Source organism: Ailuropoda melanoleuca, chromosome 10 (genome assembly GCF_002007445.2).
Source record: "Ailuropoda melanoleuca isolate Jingjing chromosome 10, ASM200744v2, whole genome shotgun sequence".
In the NCBI taxonomy this organism is placed as follows: Eukaryota; Metazoa; Chordata; class Mammalia; order Carnivora; family Ursidae; genus Ailuropoda; species Ailuropoda melanoleuca.
The window spans coordinates 76,210,783-76,236,665 of record NC_048227.1 but is presented as its reverse complement, the minus strand read 5'-3'; the positions used below and the strand labels follow the sequence as shown (position 1 = coordinate 76,236,665).

The 25,883-nt window shown below is 36.4% G+C and overlaps 1 protein-coding gene across 5 annotated transcripts in view; it reads right to left on the bottom strand.

The window, feature by feature from the left end:
• LAMA2 (laminin subunit alpha 2) overlaps positions 1-25,883 on the bottom strand; it is a 610,905-nt gene that overhangs the window by 243,346 nt on the left and 341,676 nt on the right. For all 5 annotated transcript variants that reach the window (XM_034669120.1, XM_034669119.1, XM_034669121.1 and 2 more), the window contains exons 13-15: positions 13,846-13,941; positions 12,207-12,418; positions 3,437-3,548 (exon numbers count right to left, since the gene is read on the bottom strand). In XM_034669120.1, the coding sequence (XP_034525011.1) occupies positions 3,437-3,548; positions 12,207-12,418; positions 13,846-13,941 (420 nt within the window). The remainder of the gene's footprint in view (positions 1-3,436; positions 3,549-12,206; positions 12,419-13,845; positions 13,942-25,883) is intronic.

Here is a 25,883-nt window from a genome sequence, read left to right as displayed (position 1 = left end):
TAATTTTATTCCGTCCCATGGTCGATGATGACTTCCAGATACATATCTCTAGACCAGAGAGATATTCCAAATTCAAGACCTGCATATTCTAACTGTACATTGACATCTATAATTTATACTTTTCAAACCCAGTATTTCTAAGATGGACTATTGATTCCGTCCTCTCCCCACAGCTATTCCTCCCCAGTCTTCCCCAGCTCAGTAAATGACATCATATCCAATTCCTCAAGCTGGTAATCTATGACTTATTCTTTAAACTCTCCCCTGTATGTAACCTATCAATAAATCCTATTGGTTCTACTATCAAAATATAGAGAGAGTAAACCCATATTTTTCTACATCCCCTGCCATTAGCTGAAAACAAATCCCAGCAGCATAGTCTACCACAGTAGCGTGCCGTACCACAGTAGCATGTTAACTACTCTTCCTCTCATTCTTGCTTTCCTATATTATGTTCTTCAGACTGCAGCCATAAAGACTGTTTCAAATAATAAAACTCAGATCATGGCACTACCCACCTTAAAATATTCTCACGAATTTCCACTGCACTTAGAATAAAATCCCAAGTTATTATAATGCAGGCAAAGCTCTGAATGGTCCAGCGCTTCCAATCGGGTCTTGTGTTACTTTCTCCCTTGCTTACTAAGCTCTAAGCATCCTTGCCCTCTTTCAGATCCCTGCAGACTCCAAAAGCTCCTTTCTACTACCTCCTCATCCACTTCCAGCTTCTTCTACGTAGCTCACTCTTCTCATTCTTCAACACTCAGATTACATGTTACCACTTCAGAGAGCCTCTCCTGACAACCTATTATAAATAAAGTAGCCCCTCTCATCTACTCTTCCAACACGCATCCTTAGTAGTTCTATGAAGGTACCCGTTAATGTTCTTCATGGCATTTGTTACATTTATTTACATTTGCTTTCTGGCATATTGTCTAGCCTACCACTAAAGGCAGTGTCCTTGAGGGCAGGGCATATCTCTATTGTTCATCACCTTATCATCCATGTCAAGGGTCTTGATTGTGTCAAAATACATGATTATCAATATCTATTAGCTAAAAAAAAGTATGAATACTTCCATGAGATTGTTAAAATTATTCCCATCATATAGAAAACTAAGTTTGAATTAAAATACTTCTTTTTTCAGTATTTTGCTTTCACTTCCTCACCTGTCCCACCTGTCAAGTGAAATGAATTATGATGGTACCAAGAAAATCAGAAAATATTTGAAAGATAAACTGTGGAGGGATTTATAAGAAGCTGGGTACAAATGAGAAAACAAGATTTCGAATCAACATTGTGGCCCCAAATAAAATGAAAGAGAATATTCTAATGAGTGGTTCAACCCATTTTTTGGCAACCGAGAACTACGACATTCTGGCCTTTATAGTTTACTCAGCTTTTAAGTGGTCTGTGGATATTGGTGATAGCAAAGCTAGCATGACCAGCCTTATGAACTCAATAAAAAGCAAATGAAATCAGGAAAAGATAGGAATGAATAATAGCAAGTCTAAAAATTGGCCATTTTGATGCGGAAAAGAAGGAATTGTTAGTTGAAAAAAAGAAGTCAGAGAGAAATTCTGGAGTTCCAGAATTCACTGTCTCCTGATTCAACTGAATTCCTTTATGGGCTCCTTTATTTATCAAACACCTTTATTTATCAAACAATCATTGTGTGAGAGTCACGGGAAGCTTTTATTTTCCCTCCTCTGTTTCTCTGTTTTGACTCTTCCATGCTTCTCTCTTCCTACCTAATCGTCACCATTATTTATCATCCGATTTGAGGTCTTTCCAGTCTGGGATACTCTCAGTGACACCGCGCGCTGCTGGAATTGCTCACCTCTTTGAATGATTATTGCACTTATGCTCTGTACCACTTACTGGTCTCTTAATTATATAGTGCTGTGATCCAATTTTTCATAGGTATTTGTCCTGGCTCCCTAAATAGATTGTTAGCTCTTTAAGGACAGGGATTATGATGTAACCTTCTAGATAATCCCCTCATCATTTAGTACAGAATTTACCGAAGATTCACAATAAATATTTTTGAAGAGAGGAAAGAATAAACAAAAAACATAGCCAACTGAACAATTCTAATATTCAGTTTTATATCATTGGGCTTGGGACTCATACAGATGAGGAAGAGTACAGGAAATAAGGAATGTGGGGTAAGTATGAAGAGCAAGAACAGAATCAAGGTATTTATTATTCCAATTGAAATAGGAACTTAAAGTTCAAAGGGAGCTTTTTGGCTTGAATAAAAACTACTAGGCTCTTAATAAAAGAATATGTTTCATCAAATATGTATGTATTTTAAATGTAAAATCAAATTTAGGTTGACAGAACAAATTTATTTTCACAATTATTTTTCTCTTCTTTAGATGAATTTTGGAAAAGCAAGGTACTCAGTGAATTTCATTTAGTTTTATTTCTAGATAGGTGAATCTGAGCCTAGTTAAAGAAAACACATTTGTCATGAATAGGACTCTAAATTCTGTGTATCCTCTAAAAGCATGCATTATTTTAGAGTACAAAAGAACTGAAAAAGCAATGCCTAGAGTATTTCTATAAATGGCATAATGGGATAGTGTGTTGAAGTGGAACACCTTGGTACACTCAAATGATTCCTTAAAGGCACCATTTTTAAAGAATTTAAGCTCCTATTTATCTGCAAGCCATGTCCTCTATCAGGAAAATGGTGTTTACATTTTTTGACCAGGTTTCAAGTAAAACCAATTTCAAACTACCAAAAGAAAAAAAATAGAAGTACATGAAATTATTACTTTAAAATGACACACTGTGGTATTAAGTAAGAAATGTTAATCTTATTATTAAACTAGAATATTGGGGTAACAATAAATATCTCAAATTTTAGGTGCTAAGCAAATCAAAGACAGGAAGAAAATTTTCCAGATCAAGGTATTTCTTCCATATATTATATTGTTGACATTTTAAAGATTGTATCCTTCAGATGCTTGCAGTTTGGTGTTCTTAGATATAAAGTAGAGAGAGTGTGATACACAAGATTAAAAACTGGAGGGAAGGGGAAAAAAATCATGCTAATTCCTGGTGAGTACTGAGATAGAAATGAAGGGAAACTATTTTTGAAATATTAAATATTATTCTGCTATCATTCATCTTATTTTATCAACCAATTAAACAGGAAATAAACACTTAGGAAAATATCAGATTTTCAGCTGTAGTCAGGTAAAAATATCCAAAACAGAAACATAATTTCAAGATGACATAATGTGAGTGGTACTCTCTTTGAAAGCCCTGGTTTCTGGCAGACACTCAAGTTTCTTCTTTAAGGACAACACTATCATTTATTTGTGCGATCACTGATGGAAGAGCTAAACTACATTTAAAAATAGCATCCTGAAAGCAATAGTGAAGGAACCTGGAATGCGCTGAGGATTGATTCTTGCAAACTTACTTCGCAGGAGGAGCCGGTGTACCCAGGAGGACACTGACAAACCTCCACGGCGGCTGCGATGCTTCTGTCTGTAGGATAGGGGACCGCGGATTCAAGGCCAACAGAGCCTAACCTACAGAGGGAAGAAAAAGAGATGGTAAATGGCGTGAGGAATAGTATAGCAATAAGAATGTAAATATAGGCAAACTATTTGTGTTGAGAAAGAAGGCCAGCAAATACCCGTTAACTTGACGGTCTGGTCATTCATTAAGTCTGTCCAGTGGACAGTGCTCACCACCACTACCCCATCAAATGCTGAAAAGATATGACACTATTCATGCTCACGTCTTGGGGTTTGGATATGTGTTTCGATTTCTTTTTGGGGGAGATAGTTTAAAAGAACATAGTTGAAGGAATTTTAAAACAGAAAACATTTTCACATGACTATTGAACTCACCTTAAGATTTAAACTAGAAAATCAAAAGAAGACCATATTGACATCTAGCTCGACCTTTTAAATTGCAAGGAAAGATGGAAGCAAAAAAAAAAAGGAAGCTGTTTTGATTTCTTTTTTCTCAGAAACAAATCTGCACATTGAGGGCAAAAGTGAAACTTTCAAATGCTCAGTTGAATTACTTAGGACTATTTTCTTAATTTGTTTTTGGCCTAAATTAAATGCATTGTTCTCTGTATCTATGGGTTTCATTTTATCAACACTTCTGTATAATCCGGTGATTTTAGCAGTGATTTGGTGTCACTCATTATTTTGGGGAAATAGCTGGTTTGGCCAAATTGAAAAATGCTGTAATATTTTCTTTTTATTTATATATGTGGTATTTATGTACATTATGTGTATATGTATTTCACATATATATTTCCTTCCAAAAATATGCAAACTTAATATGAATTAACAATTTATATAAATATTATTGGTGTCTTATTGGCTTTTTCCCATTTTTTTCATAAAAGAAATTTTAAAAGCTTCATTGTTAACAACATAGACTTGGGAGTCAGACAGACCAAGATTCATATCCTGTCTCTGACATTTACCAGTCCTGTAGCCTAGAAAAAATTACTGAATTTCTCTAGGTGTCAGTATTTTCCTCTATGTAGTAAAGATTATATAAGAGTTCATACATTATAAGCTTGATTAAAGAATTAAGTGAAATAATGAATATAAAGTTCTTGATATAATATACAACCCATACTAGGCGATTATTAAATAGCAGTCATTTTATTAACATTATTCTCATTAACTGTTGAGACAGGATAGAAAATGTCTACATGAGTACTATAAGAAATACTACTTGAATCTCCAAATCTAGCTTTTTGCCATTTTAATATATTAAAACAAATTTAAAATAAACTCTAAGGGCACAAAATTAACTGGTTGCTATTGACTAGTGATAAGTATTGTTTCTTAAACCGATTGACAACCTTCCCTAACACAACATTATACGCCATCCTTTAACCATAAGAAAGATGTAGCCAACTCTTGCATTTTCAGTTGCCTTCCAAAAGAGTGGTGGTAGTTTTTTATTAATCAGTGACTCACATTTATTAAGGACCTTCAGAGATTTGGGAATCTAAGCTGTAATCAATTCAGACAACAAAACTAATGGTTCTTTTAATGTATCTTCAAAAGTAACAACTTTTCACCAAATTGTAAGCTTTTTAACTAATAAGTTTCTAAAATATTACTGTTTTGGGGCACCTGCCTGGCTCAGTCAATAGAGCGTGAGACTCTTAATCTCAGGGTTGTGAGTTCAAGCCCCACGTTGGACATGGAGCCTACTTAAAATAAGAAAATACATTAAAATCTTTATTGTTGGGGCACCTGGGTGGCTCAGTTGTTAAGCATCTGCCTAAGGCTCAGATCATGATCCCAACATTCTGGGATTGAGCCCTGCATCGAGCTCCCTGCTCAGCGGGGAGCCTGCTTCTCCCTCTCCCACCCACTCCACCTGCTCGTGTTCCCTTTCTCGCTGCCTGTCAAATAAATAAATAAATAAAATTAAAAAAAAATCTTTATTGTTTTTACTCTCACTTTACTAATCCTAGACACTTGATAGTACCTTGGAATGTATGACCGCAGACATAACCAAAAAGTTGAAAAGAAAAACCAAGGCAGTTGGATGGGATCATCCTAGGTGCTGAGTACTAACTGGCATCATCTAAAGATAAGGTATTTATCTTTAGCCACAGATTAATGGACTTTCACAAGATTCATTGATCATTACTTCTTGAGTGCTTTCTTCTCTGGTGGTACAGTCTGGACAACCTAGTAGAAGGTCCTAAAATGGTAAGTGTTAAAAATCAGTCTTTTACAGTGTTCAGGTTACATAGAGATTTTTAGGAAAATCTCTAAATGGTCATTTTTTTCCTTCACCAAATAAACTTGTATAAGAAGCATCACTGGCAATTTTTTTTCCCCATTGCGGTGAAATTCATATAACATAAAATTAACCACTTCAAAGTGTTCATTTAGTACATTCACAGTGTTGTGCAACTACAACCTTTATTTGGTACTGAGTATTTTCATCAGCCTATGGGAATACCCTATACCTATTAAGTAGTCACTTCCTATTCTGCCCTTTCTCCCAGCCCCTGGTAAGCTAACATACTCCCAAACAAATGATACACTAAAGTAGCATCTACAGATAAATAAAGTCAGGTGAGTAGAAGACAAATTACTTGATCTGTTAAATATATAAATATATAAATAAATAAATTGAAAAATATTAAGAGTTAGAACTTGAGGTCAGAGGTCAGAACTCATCTGAATGAATTGTGACATCTGATTGCCTGCAATTAATGGACTGTCACAAGATTCACTTAGATTTCTGATCACTTTAATTTCAGAATTAGATGATTTTAGGATTGCTATACTAGTTTATTATCACATAAAGGACTGCCACAGTTTACAAAACAGTAGGCTGGTCAATTGTGTATATAGTCCCAGGATTTTCAATATAAAATTGAGTATTGGAATGTTTCAAAATAGAAAAGTGAGTAATTGACTCCTTTAAGGAACAACTTAAAATATAATGAAACAAAAGCAAAAATATTTTCAATGAATTGCCAAATTTCATTTGTCTTTTGAACAACAGATGTTCCTCTCCTTAATCTGTGTAACCATTTAGAGCTATGAGAAATTTCACCATTCAAACATCTTTCCCAGCAATATCCCACATTAGCATTCACTGAGCAGACCCAATGTTCATCAGGTTCTGCTGTTGGTAAATGGGATTTTAATGTGTTTAACAGTTTTAAGTGTTACTCATAAAGAAGGCTGCAGGTTTTTTTTTCCCCTTCAATATGGACATGTTCTTTTCTTGATACCAGGCTGCATTCATTTAAATACATAATGCTGGTAGTAATAAGTTACTCAATATTAGAAGTGCATGAACTATCAAAGATTTGTCAACTAAGTCACATGCTTTAGCTGGCTATTTCCCCTTATTCTTATGACTTGGAAATATAGATAAGACGATGAATAGCAAAGACATAATTATATAAGCTTGTACTGAAAATATTAGAATCATATCAGAAGCATTGTCCAGGTACTGACTTAAAGACTGTTCTCAATATTTTTGTTTCACTGTATTTCCACCAGAGTTAGATAGATTAAGCTTTACTAAAATAATAATAACAATAACATATAAAATAAATTATTCTTTGAAACAATAAGAACTTTGATCATAAAACTCTTTTAAATATTTTTCCCCTATCTTTTTTTCTATTGAAGGCATCCATTTAATTCTACTTAAACAAATGTTACTTTGGGTTAGCCACCGGAGATGAAGATTTTATTGCTGTTTCAGGTGCTTTGTTCTATTTCATTTCTGTCAAAACATAAGATGATGACTCTGAACTTCTCATAGTCTCTATCTACCTCATGGAAGCTCCATCAAGTACCACTCAGGGGGAACTGATAAATGGCACTCCACTCCTAAAAAGGCAAAGAATCATTTAGTGACCCAGGCAATGTCTGAGTGGGTCACCTGAACAAGAACTAGACATTTCCTACAATCATTTTTAATTCCCCATCAAGTAAGGGAAATAACTGACAAAATAGGATACCAATGAAGCCATTCACAAAAGTTAAATNATAGGATACCAATGAAGCCATTCACAAAAATTATATTAAATGCTAATATGATAATTCATCTCTTCCTTCTTAGCTCCACCAGTCTGTACTGTGCACATTTCTAATGCGCTATTTATTATACTGCCGTAAATGCACATGCCTGCCTTCCATCCTGGAGCATGCCTTTTTTTAATTGAGTGATCATTTATCTATCATTGTATCCTTTTTGCTTAGCCTAGAACTACCACATCATAATAATTACTGCTTGCTGAGTGTCTGCTATCATCTGTGTATTATAATGGGGTTTGACAGACATCTCATTTAACTATGAGTGAATGCAACGTGGTAATCGTGTTATTGTCCACATTTACAAATGAAGAACCTGAGACTCAGAGAAGCTCAGTGTCCGATATAATGCAGTTAGCAAACAGTGCGGCACAGATTCAATCCCAAGCATGACTCCAAAACCAATGATCATCTTGTGACCCTACATTGTCTCCCAACATATTGTAAGATAGCATGTCAGGTGTTTTTTGGTACATTATTTTCTCACCTAGCCTTCAATCTTGAAAGTTAGAGATTGCTTCCACCATTATACAGAAGAGGAGACTGAGACTTAGAAAGATGTGTATAAAAGGCACTCAGTAGATGCTGGCAGACTGAGTGAATCCAATATTTACAGAATTGATTTGGCAGGTAATTAAAGAATAGGAAGGAAACACAGGTGGGTTTAAACCCCTTACCAAGAGCCCAATGCCTAGTGAGTTGCATAAGTTTTTTTTAAAAAGGCTTTACTGATAAAATTTCTTCAAAATACGGTTACCTGTGTCATTAATTTCAAAAGAAAGATGCATACTATGCATCTATCAACACTATTACTATAACCATCAAGAGACTCCTTTATTTACAAGGGTTTTTCTAGATTATTTATTACATAAATTATGTGTAATATTTTTGGTACAAACTCCCAACACACATTTACTCTAAAAAGCCATATGAACATATCTTGCCTTGAAATGATTCTGAATTCATTTTCAAGCAGTAAAGACATATGGGGTGTATCACGATAAAGTCATGATGCAGGCTCCGTTATGCTGTGGTAACAACTCCAAATTCTTAGTTACTTAAGAGAAAAAAAGTTTACTCACGTAAAATCCTGTAAAAAGTTTACTCATGTAAAAGTGACTGTTTAGGGCAGCTGACTTCTATGTGCTGTCAATATTTCAGGGTATTTTTATCTTCTTGTAGGTGGATAAGCTCCAGAGTCTCATACTGACAATTCAATGCTTTTCTTGTGTGTGTGTGGAGTGGGGGAGTGCAGGGAGAATCACTTTCGCTCACATATCATTGGCCAAAACAAGTCATATGACCACATCTACCCTCAGAGGTTAGGGAAATGTAACATTACCAAAAAGGAGCTTGGATCTGGATATGTACCCAAGGAAAACAAAAACACTAATTTAAAAAGATATATGCACCCTATGACTATTACAGCATTATTTACAACAGTCAATATATGCAAACAATCTACATCTCTAACAAGAGATGAATGGATAAAGAAGATGTGGTCGATAAACAATGGAATATTACTCAGCCATAACAAAGAATGAGATCTGCCATTTGTTACAGCACGGAAAACACTAGATGGCATTATGCTAAGAGAAATAAGTCAGACAGAGAAAGATAAATACCTTATAATTTCACTTATATGTGGAATCTGCAACACAAAGCAAAGGGACAAATGAACAAACAAACGACAACAACAAAGATGGAAACCAGCTCATAAATACAGAGAAAAAATAGGTGGTAGCCAGAGTGGAGGGAAGTAGGGATAGGCAAAATAAGTAAAGGGAATTAAGAGGTACAAAATTGCAGTTATAAAATAAATAAGTCATGGGGATGAAAAGTACAGCATCGGGAATATAGTCAATATTATTGTAATAACTTTGTATGGTGAGAGATGGTAACTACACTCACCAAGGTGAGCATTTTGTAATGTATATAATTGTCGAATCACTGTCATATGCTTGAAACTGATGATAATAGATGTCAACTATACTTCAATGAAGATTGTAAAAGTAAATGAATAATAAAATAAAATTAAAAAGGAGGGGATTAGAAATTTGATGAATTAAACTAACATCTGCCATAAGGTAAAAGAAAAAAAATGCAGAGTTTATACCTAATAGATATTTAAGAAAAGCTGAACAGCCTCCTTGAGTTAAATATCAAGGGTGCTACTAAAGCTAACGTTTAGAGAATTTAGAGGAGAAAGATGTATGATTTGGTTAAGTTGATTTCTATTTCTAAAAGAAGGATAAAATTTTTCTGTTTTTTTTTCCTTCATCTTACCAATGAGGGCAATGAGAAAGAAATCAATTAATTTTATTGTATAAGCCTCTCAGTATGCTGGAAAAGAATGACAGCAAAAATTGTCCCCATTTTGAACTATCACTATGTGCTTTATCCTCCATGTCTCCAAAGTCTTCATGTTACTTGGAGAAAATGTTATTGCTTGCAGTGACTAAGGTCGGCTAGAAATGCTCCCAGATTTGTGTGCCTATTTGCCATTAGCAAAATGCTTTTGCAGCCCTCTAATTCTATTCTCATGCTGACCTTTTGAAGTTGGCAAGGCAATTGTCCTCCTCTGTATTTCACAGACGAGGTGATTGAAATTCAAAGAGGTCAAAGCTACACTTATGTTTACAACTATTAAATAGCTGAATTGAAAACAGAAGTCAAAATCCTGACCTGCAGGCTAGTTATTCAGCTATTCATCTGCATCTAACCACACAGATGGAAGAAGCCAAGTCCATGTGCTGAGAACTACCCTGGAAGTACATCTTCCTTAAATACAACTAAAACACCACAGTTTGTGGAGATAGCTTCAATTTACTGGTGCTTACATACAAACTGGATGCCAGGTCGGAAGCCTACTGTGCAAGACAAGTTGAAATCAATTCAAGTGATGTTTTACAAATATGACTCAATCCACTTGTAGATCAGAGATAAATAAAATATAACAAGTTCACGGAGTCAGGATTTATGCTGACTTTCTGCTTACCTGAAACGGGTAGGAGTTTCAAATCTGACATTGGCTTTTCCTTCTAGAACGACAGTACTTTAGTAACGTAGGATGCAGAAAGCAGCCACCTACTTGGATTAGCTCTAACATGTCACTCATATAGGGGAACACTTCGGAAGGCTTCAAATGAAACTGATGATTTTGATAGGTAACACTGAAATGATCTGACATAAATCAGGAGGAAATGCCTTTGGATTAACTATTCTGAGAAGCGAGGCTGACAAAAATAAATAAGCCCCCTAGCCACTTTTTGTCAATTTCGTTGTCATTCACATAGAAAGCCAGAGGACTCATCTCTCTATTTAAACATCACGGCAATCTCTATTTACTAAATGGGAGAAAACATAATTAATTCCTAAGTGCTGCTTCACATCTTCATGGATTTTAACCCAGCTTCCAGCAGAATTGCCTCTGCAAAAGAGGTACACTGTTTGACAATAGTTCTGTTTATGAATCTGCAGTCCCCTCCTTTGGGAGATGGTAATGATGATTACACTTAGTTGAAATGGGATAAGTGAAAGACAAACTAGGCAGCATGAGCAAACGATGGGGGTGGGGGATCATCAGCATTAAAAAAACCAAAACCAAAAACAAAACCCTCCTGTTAGATAAACCGGTATTGGAAACATTGCTTTTGATTCTGATTATGTCATGTTGTCAGTTTGGGGTCATGATTCATCATCTAACTTAATCTCAGTTAGAGGGGGAAGCTGCCATGCTGTCTTGTGCGTATTACTAGAGCAGAAAAGCAGGAGAAAAAAAGCTCATTCAGACATAGTTGAAGTTTACATTTCATTGGACAAATACATCATTGTTTTTAAAATGAAAAGCACAGCAGCAGCCTACAGTCAGTCGGATATGAGCATGTTCAGTTCCAGTCAAAAGTTCCCTCTTTAAAGAAAAAAAGAAAAACCACCAATTCTAGTTAATGAGCACTTTCCATAATTATCACATACAATTTTCACAAGGACCCTGAAAGGTAGACACTATAATCCTCACTTTACACTTGAAGAAACCAAGTTTCCACAAGGACCAATCACGTGCCAAAACTCACACATAAAATAAGCAATTGAGCTCACTGAATTCCTAGTTAGGTTGGCTCCAAAGCTCATACTTTGCTTTACATCACACAGCCATTCTAGTCTTTTATAAAGAGACTTGTGGTTATTTAGAGGAAGGTGCTTAGATTTCTTATTACAAACTATATACTATTAAGTTAGATACACATTAATTAATTAATAGAAGAAAATACTTGACACACTATCTTCTCAAGATGACTACCCTGGAATTACACCTCTTTAGTTACCCACTCTCTGAGTCATCATAATGGAGATTTTATTTTCCACTATAGAATTCCTCAGAATAAGGGTCATTTTTTATCACACGCCCTGGCCAAACTGTGAAGGAGTCATCAATACTAGAAAGGGGCTAAGACACATTCCTTCCGGGTATTTAGATTTTAAAGTTTTAATAGAAACGCTTTTCAGAAAACTAGTGCTCCATCCTTATCTACTATCTGAAGGAAACCTACAGATCTTGGAATCACTCTTCTGCCGCCGGCACATTTGCACGAAAGGAAGCGCGCGAACACCGGGGGGTGCAGTTCCTGAGTGTACCTGAAGATGGCATTCATCCCAAGGCTGTATGTGATCTGTATGAGGACTCTCTTCAAATTCGCAAGCACTGTCATCAACTCTCTTCTACTGATAGGGAAATTTGTGCCATGTATGGTAAACAATTCTTCTTTAAGTGACAGCACGTGAATATGTTCTTCATACGGCTGCAGATACACCTCATCTTGGGCCGTGCTAATTCTCAAGTCATTTCCCTAAAGGAAAAAAGAAAGTACAAAGGGGTAAAACTGTGGAAAGAAGGTATAAAAGGGTAAAGAGTATGCATATTTGGATTTGCCACTTGGTGAATTATCCTCAGTAGATTTTTTTAATTCCAGGATGGCTTTCCTTTCATTCAGTGTATGTCTGGTATATATGAAAGTAAGAGAAGGCAAATTAACTATTAGCCTTAACCAGATGCATTACAAAGTATAAGCTTTGTTATGCATGACCTTGCTTCCACCATTGACTAAAATAATAGATTCTTGACAACTCATACATGCATGTGATTACAAATACCTTGATTTTACCCAAGTGCCCAATAGCTGCATATTTCATATATATTATTTCATGGTGAATGTGGGTTGTATAGAAAAATAGGGAAGAAAACTCAGCACAGTGTAGTGTATTAAGTTTTGTTTGAAAGAATCTTTCTCCATGGGAAAACAAACAAACCAGAAAGCTCTGCAGTCTAGTGTTCCTAATAAGAGAATGCATCCTTCTAGGGAATGTACTGACTGACCTATGACATTTAGGTTATCCTTCTTCTCTGAGCTCATTTATACTAGCAATATAGAACTTCACAACATTTTGTTTAGAGAACCCCTTTTATCCCAAAGGAATTCCAAGACATACTTCTAGTTTCATAGACACACAACATGCATACATATATACGTAATAATACGTATCATCCAGATCACTTCACCTAATACTGGAAATATGTATGTTAGGAGAAGAATTTTGTCATTGATTCACGTGCATGAAAGGTTCAAGGGAAAGAACAACAAAGCACGGTGCTAAATCAATATCAACCCATTTGGAATCACAAATGTGCATGCAAGTGTGTGCCTTTGAGAGTGTGTGAGTGTTGGAGGAAGAGTATGAGAAGAGGGGCGGGGTCTCTAAGATATCTTTAGGCCTCCAGCATTTTGGAATTGTCCATGGCCCCTCAAATCCTGAAAGCAGTTTCTCCTATATCTTTCTTATCTAAATTGAGAGTTTTTGAAGTCAAGATTAACTACACCTAAATAAACAATTTCCCTTTTTCACTTGCCTCTGCCTAATATAAGCAAAGAAGTAGACCATAAAATCGACTTGGAAGCAAGCAGAGATGGAAAAAGAATAAACTATGTAAATCAGCATTTGCCTAAACACTTTCATCATACTTATATTCTTGGGAATATGATCAGTATGCTTTTATTTTAAAGTCCAAGTCTGGTCTAAAGGTCTCCTTTATCATTGGAATCTAGTGAATACACTGTCTTTTAGATATATCTCAGGGTGAAACATAAGATGGGCATAAAAATTTTCCCAAGATATAATAATTCCGAAGTCATATGTAAATTAATGTCAAGCCAATCAGGTAAGGAATAAGTTAAGAATGTGAAACAGTTGAACATAAATGATCTCCTCCATACTCTACCTCTAAGATAACCATAATCTGGAATACACGTTCTGTATCTTCTTCTTCGAAATTATATGATATGGTAAATGTCAGTTGTCCTCCAGCTGCTGTAAGCTACAAGAGAGGAGATACGAAATCATTACAAGACAGGAGATGGGCTATTAAATCATATTTTACTTATTATTTTAAAATCATTTTATTGTTCTAAGGGGTAGGATTTGGAAGAAACGGAAATCGCAAGAGTGCAGAGTGAGAACGATAGACATTTCTTTAGCAGTAACCTTTATACGAACCTCACCCATCAACGGCAAGCCTGACATAAATATAAATTCATGTATTATTTTCCCCAGTATTGCAGGCTTGCTGAAATAGGTTAAGTTCCGTGAAACCAAACATACCCCCTCCTGTCATTTTCCTCGTCGATAGCTTGAGCTTTACAATTCTCAAGCAGAGAAGGATCTTTGTCAAAATTGGGAGATTCCTACCCATCCCTGAGGGCCACTCACTTTCTGTTGGTCGGAACACTTTCAACAAAGACATCACTCCATTTGACAGTGACTTTACATAGACTATAAGCTAAACTGGGAAATGTTGTGGGTCAGAACAAAATAAAAGAATGGCAGCACATGTTATATTATGATACAATTCAATCAAAACTCCCAAAGATTGCATACTTTTCCCTGTGCAATCAAATATGCTTAGTTGGAATGAATGTTATTATCCCTTTTCATTAAATAAGCTTCTTTTCTTCCAATATGCACACCAAGCCCCATATAATGGATGCTTGAGGTTTACATCTTCTGACATTGACAGTAACCTTGCAGAAAGGAAAAAAAATGGGAAAGCAAGATCATTTATAGGACAGGAATCAACACTGGAGCCTGAGTGACAGATTCAATGCAAATACTGCAGTCCTTTTTTAAAAATTCTTCCCCGGCACTGTAAATAAAGACATTCATAAAACAAAGATGATGATCTGTATTCTGCTGTTTCCTCCATGCTGACAAACAGAGCCCCAGCTTTGCAGCCTTGCCTCTCTGTGGCCTCTTCCTGCAGACCCTGACCACAAAGCAATTCCCCGCGAAGCACTGAGTGGAGGAGGAGGAACCAGGATTCCTCTCAGAGTTGTTCCGTGGGGAATAGCACATAGCTGGCCATGGCTGATTAAACAGGGTTTTCAAATTGCAGCTCTGCAGTGCCTTCTAAGAGCTCATTACATGGAGCTCTGTGAGGAACTAGGATTCAGAAAACTTTTATTCCCCTGTTCCACTGAGAAATAGCCCTCCTCTCATGTATTTTCATATATAAAATAATAAATATCTGCCTGGACTATAGCACTTGGCATTATTGTGAGTAATGAAGGGTGAATCTCTGTAAAAGGGTTTGGTTCTATTAAGATAAGCATCCTAAATATTACCTTGCATACTTGTTCAAAATCAGCCAGACCATTTTCTCAATAAGAAGAGTCCAGACAGGCAGCAGGAAAGAATGCTTTATATATTTCAAAGACTGAAGTATTTAGAATTTTCTACATTTATAAAAATATTTAGTAGGACCTAGGGATGGAGATTGGGAAAAACACCAGGATATAAATCTCTATATTAGATCTCTAATGTTGCAAAACTTTTGAGCTTCCAAATATATTTTGATCATTTAAAAGTTGGACTACATTTATTTATTTATTTATTACTATATTTCCCTAAAAAAGGGGAAAAATAAATTTTAATTCATAATTTCTTAATTTAAAAATTACATAAATGTGAGGAACTCAGAATGAAAGGTAATGCCTATTTTGGTCATAAGAGTCAAAGTGAGTATAATTTGAATATCCACGCTTTTTTTTTTTTTAAGATTTATTTATTAGAGAGAGACAGACCACAAGAGCATGCGTGCATGTGCACGGGGGAGGGGCAGAGGGAGAGGAAGAGAGAGAATCTCAGGCAGACTCTGCACTGAGCATGGCAGACTGGAGACTCGATCCCGTGACTCTGAGATCATGACCTGAGCCAAAATCAAGAGTCGGATGCTCAACCGATACACCCAGGTGCCCCAGAATATCTGAACTTTTAAGACGTTAGATGAAATAGAAAAATGTTTGATTTGTTACATTTCATTTGTTTATGTTGTTTCCACACCTACTCATAATAATTATAAAGTCAAATAACATATAAAATAATATGAGAGAGGAATGAGGATGGAAATAGGAAAAAGAAATATAGAAAAAGAAAGGGTCCTTCTGCAGGTCAATCATAACATAAAACGTGAACTAAGAAGTAGAATTAGTTCAATCTTTTCTTCTGAGGGCTTATGATAATAATAGTAATAAAAATGAAGACGACTCTTCACTCACATTTCATAAAGCAAATTTTCCCCAACTTCTTCATGCATCTTTGATACCTATACTTCGGTATTGTTAGAACCAGTTTTTGAATCATCTAAAAATTTTCATGAGTGAATCCATTTTACTTATGTGGAAAGAGACCGTTTTAAAAAGGTATATGATGATGTTATCAGTTTTGTTTTTTTTTCCTCCAAGCCACAAACACCCATTTCCATAGTATTAGAATCATCATCTTTTTCATTCACTCTAAAGCTACATATTTGTGGCCATTTCTTTTTTAAAAGATATTTATTTGCAAAAGAGAGAAAGAGAGAGAGAGAGAGCGCACAAGCAGGGGGAGGATTAGAGGGAGAGGGAGAAGCAGACTCCCCACTGAGCAGGGAGCCNCCCACTTAGCAGGGAGCTGATGCAGGACTCAATCCCAGTACCCTAGGATTAAGTCCTGAGCTGAAGGCAGATGCTTATCTGACTGTGCCACCCAGGTGTATGGCCATTTCTATATTGCAGCTGAGTCAAGTACTTATTTAAGTAATTTTCAAAAAGGATTTCTTAAGATGCCATCCCACAGGTTAGAAGCTTTCTTTCCCAACAAGTACACCCATTATATGAAAGTCTTTATAATGAGTCAACTCTAAGACATCATCTTCTTTTCTGAGGGATATTGAGATTTTTGGGAAAAACCTGTGAGAATATTCAGAGTATAAACTGTCCTTTCTTATAGCTTTGGATGAAGAAGTCTCTGCCTCTTCTCTACCTATCCCCCACTCCATATTCCAAATGTCACCTTCACTTGGCTCTTCCATGTCCTTGCTTTCCCACTCTCCTATAATCCCTTCATTAGCCCAATCTTCTGTCTCTCCATCAAATCCAACGTGCACAGGATTGCCAATCATCAACCAATCTTATTGTCTCCTCTAGCTATTATCTATGGTTATTGATTAGTTTCACTGTTAATACAATATTACACTCATTTGCTTTATTCTTACTCATCCAACCTTTCTTATTTTACCTACCACATCCTGTCTTTCACCCTTAGTACTCCATTAACAGAGTTTCTTGAAAGGTCATTTATCAACTCTACCTAGCAACCATTCATGGACCTTTGATTCAGTTTTATTCTTAATCTGTATGTAGCATGTAGTCATTCTTAAAATTCTTGACTCCTTTGTCTTCTATTGCCCCAAACTTCCATGATACTCCTTCTTCTGCCTTGGTCATACTACCGTCTCATTTGTAGATACATTTTTCTTTCTTATTCTATACTCAGTGTATGGATGTCTCCAAGACTCTTACTCCCTTTTGGTTACCCTTTCTTATTGAATCTCTATTTCTCTCTGGTGGATTTAATTACATTTATGTCTCGTTCCTCAATTGGTATCTTCTATCCTGTGCTGTGTCCCTATATTAGTTTGCTCAGGTTCCCATAACAAAATAACACAGACTGGGTAGCTTAAACAGCAGAAATCTGAGTGGAAGGTGTCAGCAGAATTGATTTCTTCTGCAGCCTCTCCTCTTGGCTTGTAGATGGCCATCTTTACCTTGTGTCCTCACATGGTCTTCTTTTTGTGTTCAGCTGTGTTCCAATTCCTTCTTTTTATAAGGACACTAGTCATATAGAGTTGCACCGACCCTAATTACCTCATTTCAATTTAAGTACCTTTTTAAAAATCCTTTCCCAAATAGTCACATCTTATGATTCTGGAGGTTAAGACTTCAACATATGAATTTGGGGGTCAGGATACAGTTTAGCCTGTAATGGCCCTGCACTGAGTGATTGTTTAATAATGTCTCAAACACTCAACATACCCAGTTAATCTTATTATCTGGATCTTCCCAGAAAACAAACTTGATTATATTCCCAACTTCCATGATTGGGTCAGGCCAATGGTTTTATTTCTCTATTTCAAATTAGAAACCATAGGTGTAACATAATATTGTTTTCATTGTTATTTATATCAAATTAGTCTCATTCTTATCCTATTGAAATGCTTCTTGTCTAACTTTCTGTTTTCACTACCACATCACACTTACTAGGTCCTCACCAAGCATTTGAATTCAATTCTCTGACCTCAGTCATTTTGGGGGGGGATTTTATCAACTATTACTTGTGTCGTTACCTCCCTAATGAAGGACCTCTAGTGGTCCTGGGATCTCTAATATCACTAAGTTTCTATGCAGTTTCAGTACTCTCTAGGATCTATCTAGCCCCCTAGTCACAAACTGTGTGCTGACGTGCCCCAGGGCACTGCAGTAAACTCACAAAGACACTGTGGGATACGGTCAATGTTTAAAGGACACACAAGCAATACTGTGTATCTGTTGGACACCACACAAACAACTAGCTTGAGGTACTTCACAGTTTTAACATGAGAAAACTCTATATTCCTTTCAGGGATATTCTCAAAACATCGAGCTGTGTTTTTGCACTTCCAGCCATGCCGTATCTTTGTTAAGGGAAGTCTTCAGTGGATGCTATGATAAAAACCACATAGTGCACAAAAATCAATGTGAGACAGGAATTAAAGGTAGCAGTGTCCAATCTCCTTCTAGGTTTGAGAAGTTGTGTATTACCCAGCAGGCACACAAATCCCCTTTAGTAAGTCACTGTGGTTATTTATGAAAATAAGAAATTATTATATTGCCCAAACTTACATGCATGATCTTTTTAATTGGTTGCTCAGTTGTTAAAATGCAAATATTTATTAAGTTGTTTGGCCCTCACTACTATGGCATATTTCAATTGGTCTAGGAGACACTGTGGAAAAAAAAAAAATACAGAGACCGTAAGAGTAACACAAATTGAAGAAGTTTTGGAACTTCTGACCTAGCCTTTGTTTATATCTACCCATTCTGCTACTTTGATTTGCTTCAACTCATTTTCCTGCTGAAATTCTCACTCCTACAGCTCTCTATTCAAATGCTTCTTTTTTTTCTCTGCTTGGCTAGTGTCCCGCTGGTCAGAAGACTGAAGAGTCAAAAACGGTTTTTCAGTGATATTCCCAAAGGCTCAGTGACAACCACAACAAATAAGAGAGCTAAAGGACTCTGGGGCAGGGTGAGCTCTGCATAAACCGTCTCATCATTAACGCTGGAGAATGCGTTCTAACAATACATCCCGCGACCTTGCTGAGTTACGTGTACTTGTATAACTTTAGTTTTCCAGAATTCTGGACTTTGTAGACTCAATTCATTAATTTTATCTTTGAGACCTTCAAATTCGTCCATTTTGGGGACAACACTGGAGCACTTCATGTACTGCCAATGGAACATTTCATTTTCCCCTGCTTCTGAGGAACAAAACTGTCACTATTCTACTGGCCAGAGAAATGCAGTTTTCCACAGAGAGAAGTAAGTGTCATTCCAGATCCCATTGAGGCAATTCTTACATTTCCTGGATAGATTAGACTATATTTACCAGAGATGAAAGTTGTATTCCCTTTCAATAGAAAGAGAAAGTGAATTTAATGAGAATAGTTCATTTTGTAAGGGTCTCCAAAGACCTAGTGGTATTGNTCTCATTTGTAGATACATTTTTCTTTCTTATTCTATACTCAGTGTATGGGTGTCTCCAAGACTCTTACTCCCTTTTGGTTACCCTTTCTTATTGAATCTCTATTTCTCTCTGGTGGATTTAATTACATTTATGTCTCGTTCCTCAATTGGTATCTTCTATCCTGTGCTGTGTCCCTATATTAGTTTGCTCAGGTTCCCATAACAAAATAACACAGACTGGGTAGCTTAAACAGCAGAAATCTGAGTGGAAGGTGTCAGCAGAATTGGTTTCTTCTGCAGCCTCTCCTCTTGGCTTGTAGATGGCCATCTTTACCTTGTGTCCTCACATGGTCTTCTTTTTGTGTTCAGCTGTGTTCCAATTCTTTCTTTTTACAAGGACACCAGTCATATCGAGTTGCACCGACCCTAATTACCTCATTTCAATTTAAGTACCTCTTTAAAAATCCTTTCCCAAATAGTCACATCCTATGATTCTGGAGGTTAAGACTTCAACATATGAATTTGGGGGTCGGGATACAGTTTAGCCTGTAATGGCCCTGCACTGAGCGATTGTTTAATAATGTCTCAAACACTCAACATACCCAGTTAATCTTATTATCTGGATCTTCCCAGAAAACAAACTTGATTATATTCCCAACTTCCATGATTGGGTCAGGCCAATGGTTTTATTTCTCTATTTCAAATTAGAAACCATAGGTGTAACATAATATTGTTTTCATTGTTATTTATATCAAATTAGTCTCATTCTTATCCTATTGAAATGCTTCTTGTCTAACTTTCTGTTTTCACTACCACATCACACTTACTAGGTCCTCACCAAGCATTTGAATTCAATTCTCTGACCTCAGTCATTTTGGGGGGGGATTTTATCAACTATTACTTGTGTCGTTACCTCCCTAATGAAGGACCTCTAGTGGTCCTGGGATCTAATATCACTAAGTTTCTATGCAGTTTCAGTACTCTCTAGGATCTATCTAGCCCCCTAGTCACAAACTGTGTGCTGACGTGCCCCAGGGCACTGCAGTAAACTCACAAAGACACTGTGGGATACGGTCAATGTTTAAAGGACACACAAGCAATACTGTGTATCTGTTGGACACAACACAAACAACTAGCTTGAGGTACTTCACAGTTTTAACATGAGAAAACTCTATATTCCTTTCAGGGATATTCTCAAAACATCGAGCTGTGTTTTTGCACTTCCAGCCATGCCGTATCTTTGTTAAGGGAAGTCTTCAGTGGATCCTATGATAAAAACCACATAGTGCACAAAAATCAATGTGAGACAGGAATTAAAGGTAGCAGTGTCCAATCTCCTTCTAGGTTTGAGAAGTTGTGTATTACCCAGCAGGCACACAAATCCCCTTTAGTAAGTCACTGTGGTTATTTATGAAAATAAGAAATTATTATATTGCCCAAACTTACATGCATGATCTTTTTAATTGGTTGCTCAGTTGTTAAAATGCAAATATTTATTAAGTTGTTTGGCCCTCACTACTATGGCATATTTCAATTGGTCTAGGAGACACTGTGGAAAAAAAAAAAATACAGAGACCGTAAGAGTAACACAAATTGAAGAAGTTTTGGAACTTCTGACCTAGCCTTTGTTTATATCTACCCATTCTGCTACTTTGATTTGCTTCAACTCATTTTCCTGCTGAAATTCTCACTCCTACAGCTCTCTATTCAAATGCTTCTTTTTTTTCTCTGCTTGGCTAGTGTCCCGCTGGTCAGAAGACTGAAGAGTCAAAAACGGTTTTTCAGTGATATTCCCAAAGACTCAGTGACAACCACAACAAATAAGAGAGCTAAAGGACTCTGGGGCAGGGCGAGCTCTGCATAAACCGTCTCATCATTAACGCTGGAGAATGCGTTCTAACAATACATCCCGCGACCTTGCTGAGTTACGTGTACTTGTATAACTTTAGTTTTCCAGAATTCTGGACTTTGTAGACTCAATTCATTAATTTTATCTTTGAGACCTTCAAATTCGTCCATTTTGGGGACAACACTGGAGCACTTCATGTACTGCCAATGGAACATTTCATTTTCCCCTGCTTCTGAGGAACAAAACTGTCACTATTCTACTGGCCAGAGAAATGCAGTTTTCCACAGAGAGAAGTAAGTGTCATTCCAGATCCCATTGAGGCAATTCTTACATTTCCTGGATAGATTAGACTATATTTACCAGAGATGAAAGTTGTATTCCCTTTCAATAGAAAGAGAAAGTGAATTTAATGAGAATAGTTCATTTTGTAAGGGTCTCCAAAGACCTAGTGGTATTGTGGTTTTTTGGTTTTTGGTTTTTTACCTTTCTTTATATCTAGTAAGCAAAATTCTCTTCAGGAAGATTCAGATATCAAATTGAGAGGCACTGCGAGGAAAAGGAGTGGCATCCATTCATCCCCAGCGATGGTTCAGGTCTAAGCCCTTCACTCTCTTGATCCTCAAATTCACCCCATTAAGAAAAGAGCCATACAAGCAGCTGTTTCCCACGAGTACCTGTTTTAATTCTACCTTCAGGGGAAAGAAACAGCTTGTTTGCAAGTAACATTACAGTTACTATGCAATATAAAACCTAATGTCACACAGAATAATGTAGTGTGCATGCAGCACACATCGCATTCAAGATTTAATGAGGCAGGAGAGCTCTCCCTCATGAGTGGAAAAGGCTAAAGGTAATTCATAAAACCAAGCTTTACATCAGTATTTAGTATCAGGCTATCTGTGTTGTAGCCTCCCCTACCCCCAATCTCAAGAAATATGAAGTGAAGGGTGAAGGGTGGTGATCTATGGGGACAATATCCTTGGGGGGAAATTCTTTCGTAAAATAAGACTGGATTATTTGGTTGTCTGATATCAGAACATCACCTCTCTTGTTCCATTAAATGGGGTGTAAAATCTAATATTTACTTTTGCTTACCAGAGGAAATATTTCAGGAGGGATATACGAAAATCAAACGAGGAAAAGACTTTGTAATATGGAGCAGGATACATGAAACATAAATGCTAATTTCAAGTTAGCATCACAAACATGGCAAATGGTTCATCTTTCTAGATTTTGAAGCTCAATAGCCTTAAACTCTGAAAAGGTATCTCTCCCACCAAAGTGTTAAGTGACGCATCTATTCATGGAGTTCCTCTTCTTCTTTTTTTTCTTTTTTAAGATTTTACTTATTTATTTGACACAGAGAGAGAGAGAGACAGCCAGTGAGAGAGGGAACACAAGCAGGGGGAGTGGGAGAGGAAGAAGGCGGCTCCCAGCAGAGCAGGGAGCCCATGCAGGGCTCAATTCCAGGACTCTGGGATCATGCCCTGAGCCGAAGGCAGATGCTTAATGACTGAGCCACCCAGGTGCCACACATGGAGTTCTCCTTTAACATCGAAACAGAACTTCATGTTTTGCTATGCTTTTCTGTACATCTATAATATTGAGATAAGAGCATACTTCTCTTCTTCAAAGTTTAGATAATTAGAATAGAATGGGTATAAGAGGATGTTGAATTAGAGAACAGGCAGAATTTACATAGGCTGTCTTAAAGTGACTTCACCTTAATGCACAGAAAAAGGAGTAGGAATTGTGTGTGTCAAACAGAAACAACACATCCTGGAAACATTGGCTCCAAAGGCAAGAGACCACGTTATGTAGTTGAGGAGATACAAAGAGGAAAATCTTGAGGATTTTCCTGCCTGTCTGCCTCCATTCCTCCCTTCCTTCTTTTATTCCTCTCTGCCTGGATTTTTCCTGCCCTCTTTCTTCCTTTTATCCAACTCCTTCTTTTTTCCCTCCCTCTCTCCTTCTCCCCCCTTTTCTCCTCCTCTTTCCTGCCCCTACCAGCTCCACCTCCTCTTACTTCTGATTGTTTTTTCCCCTTTCAGATGTGGCCACATCCAACTTATAATTTTGCATTCCTTTGTATTTTGTATCCAGCTAAATTTCATAAGTATTCAAAGTAGGGATGAAAATTATGAATGTGACTGTGCCAAGGACAGAGTTTTATGGCAGGCAGCCCATCAGATATACTCTTTCAGTGTGACACCAACCGACCAGTGTCCCTGGAGCCTAGTCCCCTAACTGCTTAACGGAGAAACCAGTTATGAGCTTCTTATATGAATTTTTATTAAATAAAATAATGCCAACTTATCTTTAGCATAAACTTTCTGTCTCCCAGGTAACAAAGTAAGGCCTGATTCTACTTTCTCTATACTCAGTTATGATTCAAAGCAAATGGAATTATAAGGGTTTGATCAGGTAAGAATGCTTCTGGCTGTAACTGAAAGTCAGACAATTAGCAGTCCTTATATAACAAGTGACCCAAAACTAAACAGATCAAATTTTAAAATACAACAAACAGATTATCCACCCCCCACTTCACATATTTTCTACAAACACTTAGATCCGTTTGGGGACACTTAATATAAACACCCCATAAACAGATTTGCTAACCATCATATAGAAGATGATGAATTACAGTATCCCGTACGTAAATTAAGATTTAGTGCTTCCTCTATGTTTTCCGACTGAGGGAACTACTTGTTATTTTGTGACATGCACTGATAAGTATTGAGTTGAAATAATACCATCTCAACAGATGTAAGTAAATGGTAGCAGCCAAATTCTCCAAACTGTTTTTTTGTTATCAGGCCCAGACTCAAAAACAGGATCTTTGCAACAGCTGCTTCTCTTCTGTTTACTCGCATTTAGATGGAATGTTCCATTAGTACTCTGGCTATGGGTTGGATTAATTTATGTGTAAATATTCAGTACAAAAAAAAATACATGCAATACACAATTAAACACTGATCTAATCAAATAAGACATAAATTAAGGTTTTATATATATTTAACTTTCTTATTGGCTAGGGGCTTAATTTTTTTTTTTGAGTTCTCTGCCAAGAAAACAGAAAACTACATACTTAAGATTACACAACATGAATGTTGGTTAAAATAACAAACATACATTTTAATCCAAGTTCCATTAAATTAAAGAGAAACAGGCTTATTATTTTCACATAAAAGATAAATGAATATATATATATGAATGAATATATATATATTTATGTATATATATTTACATTTATACATGCATAAATTCTGGTAAAAAAACTTATGAGAACATTGTAAAAAGGAGATATCAATCATGCTATTTTCTATCTGAATACAAATTAGCTAACTTTCTCTTCCTGCTTAAGTATTTTGTCCTATAGTCTATTCTTTACTTTGGACAGTATATTGGTTATTGTATAGCCTTTCCCCTCTAATTGCAAAAGCAGGAACAAATAAACAGAATTCTGTAAGAAACAGAATTTCTATCTTTCCCATAGGCAAGTCTCAATGTTTATAGCTTAAGCAACACTAAATACGGCTGGAAGGGCTGTATACTTAAATGAGCTCAATTAATTCGGGTTACATTATTTAAACAGAGGTTTATTTTGAAATAACAGTCCACTTATTTCCTCCAAAGGCAGATGCCAGAATGCTAGTTCTGGATTTGATTCAGAATCGATCCCCCACTCTTCCTTTTCTTTTCCTTATTCATAAAGTCTGCAGGTGATTCTTCATTACAGCAGCAGAAACTGGTTATGAATTTTAGAAGAAAAGATTCCCAAAGATGCAATGGAAACTAAGTCACACCCCAGAGGAGAATCAACAGGCTAATAAAATATATTCAAGTGTCTTCTTCCAGAATGAACAGATAAAGATTTGTGTTAGTTATCTGACATGTCTGTTAACATGGAAATCAGATATAAATCACACAAAAGATCGAGCTCATTCCCGGAGATTCTTCAGACCAGGCTTTGGATTGTGGTTCTGCCTTTAAATGTTGTTTGGCCCTTGGGAAAGTAATTTAAGCTTTCAGAATCTTCGTTAATTTTCCCTAAAATGAGCTGAATTACACCTACCTCAGAAGTTTTTTTCTGAGGGTGAAATGAGAAAAAAACACATAAAAGTCCTCACTTGATACCTAGCACATAGTATATATTCAATAAATGTTTTAAATCATACGGTTTTAATCAGGACAAATTTCAGAATTAAAGTACATACACATTCACACTAAAAAACCTAATCGTAATGATATTTATTTCATGATTCGAAATGCACTTTGCAATCTGAGGGTTTCTGGAAGAGATCACAGTGTTGGCAGGATTCAGATCTTATTCATGTTTTAATGTTTCCCTATGGTACTTTGCATAAACATCTT